This window comes from Exophiala oligosperma, assembly GCF_000835515.1.
Source record: "Exophiala oligosperma strain CBS 72588 unplaced genomic scaffold supercont1.18, whole genome shotgun sequence".
NCBI classification, from domain to species: Eukaryota; Fungi; Ascomycota; class Eurotiomycetes; order Chaetothyriales; family Herpotrichiellaceae; genus Exophiala; species Exophiala oligosperma.
In genome coordinates this window covers 219,535-225,534 of record NW_015622835.1, presented here as the reverse complement: position 1 = coordinate 225,534, position 6,000 = coordinate 219,535, and the positions used below count along the sequence as shown (strand labels likewise).

Genomic DNA, 6,000 nt, shown 5'->3' with positions numbered 1-6,000 from the left:
TTCGGTTTCAGATGCTGTTCAAGTTGGCGTACTCTTACATATCTCGCTATTTCTAAGGAGCGGTCTGAAAAAGGTTCCATTTGCCATGGCCACCAACGCGTGGCCCAAAGAAAGCTTGAAACGTCAAGGCTCCGACTCCCAAGACCAATACATGACTGCAGCCACCAATCCCGAAAACATCACCGAAAAGAAGAGCAATTTGCAAGCTGAAGACAGCAACGAGCAGCTATACGTCCGACCGCTACCAAAAGAGCTGGAAGGGAGGCACGCCAGCGACGATCACGAAGAACAACCTGTCGTCCTAGAGAGGGCTTTTAGCAGGCGAAGCGCGGCCACTCAGACTCAAAGTAACCACGATCACCACCAGTTATTCCCACAGACCGACCTCGATCAAGGCATCGTGGGTTGGGATCGACAAGACGACCCCCAAAACCCCCTCAATTTCCCTCGTGGCCGAAAATGGGCTTTGTTGAGTTTGGTGTCCGCCATCACCTTCGTCTCGCCTTTGGCATCAAGCATGTTCGCCCCTGCTGTGGGGTTTATGGCTGAAGATTTCGGCGTTCGAGAAGAGCTTCTACTTTCTTTTACAGTCAGCGTATACCTCCTCGGCTACGTGGTAAGTCTCCCGCCTTGCTCGAAGACCAGATCGGAAAACCTTATACTAACTGTACTAGTTCGGCCCTTTGTTCCTGGCTCCACTCAGTGAGATTTATGGCCGGCGCATCGTCCTATGCAGCGCAAATTGCTTTTTCGTGGTGTGGCAGCTCGGATGTGCCCTGGCCCCCAATATAGGTCTATTGATTTTCTTCCGATTCCTCGCCGGGATCGGTGGTTCAGGATGTCTCACACTGGGAGCAGGCGTCATTGCTGATCTATTTGTTGTCGAAGAGCGTGGCCTTGCCACATCCATCTGGAGTTTAGGTCCTCTTTTCGGGCCCGTGGTAGGACCGATATGTGGAGGCTTCATAGCCCAGCAGGCTGGATGGCGGTGGGTGTTTTGGGTTCTTCTGATCACTTCGGGCGTAACGACCCTTGGCATTGAGCTGCTTAACAAGGAAACTTATGCTCGAGTCCTCATTCGCTGGAAGACAAAACGACTATCTAAAGAGCTCGACCGTCCTGACCTTATTAGTTGGTACGACAGAGATACGGAGCCTATCAGCGCCGGTCGTGCCCTTGCTCACGGATTGCACCGACCTATGCAGATGCTCTTCAAGTCCTCCATTGTCTTTGTTCTATCAACTTACATGGCTATCGTCTATGGCTTATTATATCTCCTGTTCACGACTATCACATCTGTTTTCGAGGGTCAGTATAATTGGTCGCCACAAATCACCGGTCTCGCCTATCTTGGAATCGGCATTGGATTTTTCGTTGGGTTAGCAGCCATCGCCCTCACCTCTGATCGAATGGTGATCAAATTGACGGAACGCAACGGGGGCAAATTCGAACCGGAAATGAGAATGCCGCTCATGATCTTTTTCGCCTGTTTCATCCCGGTCAGCTTCTTCTGGTACGGCTGGACAGCAGAAAAGAAGGTTCACTGGATCGTTCCAATTGTGGGAATGATCCCGTTTAGCTTCGGTATGATGGTGTCTTTTTACCCATTCAGACTTACTTGATTGACTGCTACCCCGTCTATGCCGCATCCGCTGTGGCGGTTTTGACCGCGACTAGATCTCTGGTCGGTGCTTTACTCCCGCTTGCTGGTCCTCCCATGTACAAAGCCTTGGGCTTGGGCTGGGGTAACTCCCTTCTAGGCTTTATTGGCTTAGCTTGTGTACCTATACCATTGGTTTTGGAGAGATATGGCAAGCGTATACGGGAACATACCAAATTGCAGCTCTGAATGAGCGCGCACTGGTATTGATGTGTATCGGCAGGAACAGCTTCGTAGAATGAACATTCAAGTCGTCGTCTGGTATGTGAACATGCTCAGTGGACACTAAACATCTATAGATTCCGAAATAGCACGGATACAGTCAAAGAGAAGTGGCGTGCGCTGTCCGACATCGCCATACTATAATGCCTCCGTAGAGATCTTCGCAAGTATTGGGCCGGGAGTCTCTAAGATACTATCGCCTCGGGCATCGTGCTTATACTTACCGAGAGGTACTAGTCGGCGAAAGCCCAGGACTGCCGGAAAGACGGAGTCGGCCGTTGTAACGGAACGCATGATTGCCCGACATTGCCCTTTCCCGGAACACTATTTCTCGCAATCCCGGTGACTTCGGATTAGTGAATCAAATGGCTTTATTGAGCATGGTACTTAGTCCTCCTACAAACCATGCGACCGAATCCGCATTGAAACTGAAAACAGATCTCCAGCACAGGGAAACAGCTGATAATAACAATGATCTCCGAATTAGACCCTTCAGATACCAGAGCCGATTCCCTGCGTTTTGCCGAATCGGTGGGATGGGAGAGGGTTAACAGTCGAGGCTACCAGATCCTCGAACGCCCGTATGGTTCGCATGCAGCCAAGCGTGTGATTTGCATCGGGGCCGGTGCGACAGGGATATGTCTTGCTCAGTTTTCGAAGAAAATGGAAAACCTTAGCCTGCAGATCTATGAGAAAAACGACGGTCCTGCTGGAACTTGGTGGGAGAACCGATATCCCGGCTGTGCCTGCGACATTCCTGCCCATATCTACCAATTCATGTGGGCTTTGAACCCTAACTGGTCCAAATACTACGCAGACGCCGAAGAAATCCTAAAATACTTCAATGACATTGTCGAGAAGCACGACCTGGCAAAGTTTATCAAACTGCAACATTCCGTCATCGGCGCGAACTGGGATTCGGACGCTGCCAAATGGGTCGTTGAGGTTCAGAGGGCCGACGGGTCGATATTCAAAGATACATGCGATTTCCTAGTGAACGGGACCGGTCTCCTGAACAACTGGAAGTGGCCAAGTGTCAAGGGTCTACACACCTTTAAAGGGGTGCTGGCCCACTCTGCGGCCTACGATCCGAGTATCCAGCTTGAGGGGAAAAGGGTGGCAGTGATCGGTGCAGGGTCGTCCGGCGTTCAAATTGTGGCCGCCATTCAGTCCAAGGTCAAGCATCTCTACACTTGGATCCGGTCACCCATATGGATCAGCGCTGGTTTTGCCTCGAATTATGCTGGCCCGAACGGTGCAAATTTCACATACAGTGAGGAAATAAAGAAGAAATGGGCGAATGACCCTATCGCACATCTTCGATACGTCAAAATGCTGGATGATGAGCTTGGAAAGCGGTTCAACTTTAATCTCACTGGCAGTGCCGAAGCACGACAAGCAGTTATCTTTTCCCGTCAATCGATGGAGGCGAAGTTAGCAAAGAAGCCGGAGTTAATCGAGAAGATGATACCAACAACCTTTGGAGTCGGCTGCCGGCGCCCAACACCTGGAAATGGCTACCTTGAGGCACTTGTCCAAGATAATGTCACCGCTTACACTGAGGAGATCCGTGAAATCACCCCCAATGGTTTCATTGATAATAAGGGAGAGGAGCAAGCGGTCGATATAATTATCTGTGCAACTGGATTCGATGTGTCATTTATTCCCCGATTCCCAGTTACGGCAAATGGCAAAGATCTCCGGAAAGTTTGGGAGAAAGATCCTGTTGCATATTTCTCTATCATGATCCCGGATTTTCCCAACTATTTTGCTTCCCTGGGTCCTTACGGCGCCTCCAACGGCTCTCTTCTACCCCCCATCGAACACGGATGTCGATATCTCCTCAAAATCATTGAGAAATGTCAGGTTGAACGAATTAAGACGGTTGCTCCCAAAGCGGAGGTGACACACCAATTCCGTGAACATGCAGATTTACTGTTGAAGAGAACAGTTTGGAACCAGAAATGCCGCAGCTGGTTCAAAAATGGCACGATTGACGGGCTGCCGCGAACTTTTCCTGGTTCGCGCACCCATTTTGTCGAGACCATGCAGCCACGCTTCGAGGATTTCGAGCTGGAATATGATTGCGACAATCGATTTAACTATCTAGGTAATGGGTTCGCAACCCGGGAACTTGACGGCAGGGATGCCACCTTGTACTTGGGGATGCTTGACGGTCAAGACGTGGAGCCGGATTACACTGCAGACGCGAAAGAAGTGTTTGCTCTGTCCGGAGTCCAAAAATGAAGAACTTCATATTGCAAAGGGCTCGCCTTAATCAAGGACGGGGATTGCTTGTATTACTGTATAGCAAAGTTGAGCGCACCTCAGCCGTAGATCCGGTGGTTTTCAGAGACTTTATAAATATTATGGATACGTCTATCGACACGTGAACATATTTATGCCGCATACCGTTGCCTTGCCTTGGCTTTCTGGTACAATCATAGTCCTGACAACATAGTATACCGTTTAACAAAGGCTGAATACTAATACTGAGTGGATCCGCCATTGAATCATTTTCTTCTTTCATATTGTTCTTGTAGACATGCTCCTTCCTGTGCGCGACTTCCCACTGCAAGCTCGAGAGGCTTACACCGCGACAAATACCATGCTAACAGGCCCAGAACGCGGTAGTCATGTCCTGTATAGAAGTCAATCTATGACGCCAATCACCTTCTCATCCAAATCAGTCGAGGCTTCGCGCCATTTCCTAAGGTCATCTGGATTGAGCGAGAGTTTACCGCCGCAAGACGGCCGATTCTCAAGGAATTGCTCGGCTGCCCTGGACACCTCTATCCTATATGGTATTCAACAAACATCCATGGAACTCGGAATCCGCCGTTTGCCAAATCTTGTTACTGATTGCCCCTCGACTTGCTCTTCGGGTCATTGCTCGACTTTCAGGAGTATCCTGCATTATCAGACCGGCTCAGACGAACCTGGGTAGAAGGTTAAGCAGTGGAAATTAAGGACTCTCCTCGCCGTCAACATTATGTGCATAGGCGCAGCGGAGGATTAGAAGGCTCTCGCCCAACTTCCTTGAGTGGTCCATTGGATTGGAAGCCACGTCTATCACGCCATCGTGACGCAAGAATTGACCTTCTGGAGTCCAACTGAGGCCTATGGAAGCACGATGCTAATGAGATGCAAGCTCTTTCAACACGTATTTGGTCTGAGCAATAGGCGCTCGACATTAATTGCCCTCGTCATACTTGGATGGCGAGAACGCGAGCGCCGACGAGTTGGGATCATCCAAGAAACTATCCACCGTGCGGCACATTACCTTCCGTCACGGCATTATTTGACAAAGTGCCGTTCGCGGTTGATGGCGTTAGTTCATGCGAAGACGGTCTCGCGTGAACCCATACAATGTAAGTTGGTTCCTGCCCATGATTTCTCAATGTCCTTGAGCATCCTGCAGGCACATAGACAGCATCCTTGTGATTCAACTCTTCGTTCTGGTTGCCGACGTTTACCACGGCCTTTCCTCTCACAATTACACACAACTCAGCATTGGGTCGACCAGTAATGAGTTGCTTGTGGCCTTCCGGGATGATTGTTAGGCCCAGCGCAGCTTTGTCGTTCGGTACAGCATGCTGCGGACTGAAATTCTGAGAGCCTTTGACACCACCGATGTAGTTCAGGTTGGCGTGCATATGCCCTGGGGGCAGAGCCTGCGCCGCCTCCCAGTTCGGGTGTATATCATTGTACCGGACCACCTTAATCTCTTCCTTGGAATCATCCTGTGGATTATAGTCTCCTGGGAACCAGTATATTGAACTCCCTCTTTTCTCGAGTGCATCATGAAGCCAAAGGAGTTCCGCAGGCTCGTCGCCGTAAGACCGCACACCGTGAGGAACCCCAGCTGGGATATAAATACAATCTAGAGGGCCGGCGAGCTGTTCTATGCCGTAACCATCCCAACCTAAGAGTTGTCCACGGAGTACCACGTAGCTTTCGGTAATGGTGTGGTAATGGAGTCCACGCTGGCGATTCTTGGGTGGCATGCCCTGAAATCCGACCGCAATGTCATGGCTGAGGACGGCGTGCCCCGGGTTGGAGTTGTAGTATCCTTCCGGCCCTCCCACCCACTGGACCATCCAGCGCATAAAGCCTGG

General features: G+C 50.4%; 1 protein-coding gene across 1 annotated transcript; it reads left to right on the top strand.

Annotated features, from left to right (window-relative positions):
• Nucleotides 1–1,955, top strand: PV06_11047 (uncharacterized protein). The gene is made up of 2 exons (XM_016412654.1): nt 1–616; nt 675–1,955. The coding sequence occupies exons 1-2, from the start codon at nt 86–88 to the stop codon at nt 1,620–1,622; spliced, it is 1,479 nt and encodes a 492-aa protein (XP_016256967.1). The 5' UTR covers nt 1–85; the 3' UTR covers nt 1,623–1,955.
• Nucleotides 1,956–6,000: the final 4,045 nt, after the last annotated feature.

Coding starts and splice junctions, on each gene's coding strand:
- PV06_11047 (XM_016412654.1), top strand. CDS start 86: ATGGCCACCAACGCGTGGCCCAAAGAAAGCTTGAAACGTCAAGGCTCC. Junction 617..674: donor TATACCTCCTCGGCTACGTG/GTAAGTCTCCCG, acceptor TAACTGTACTAG/TTCGGCCCTTTGTTCCTGGC.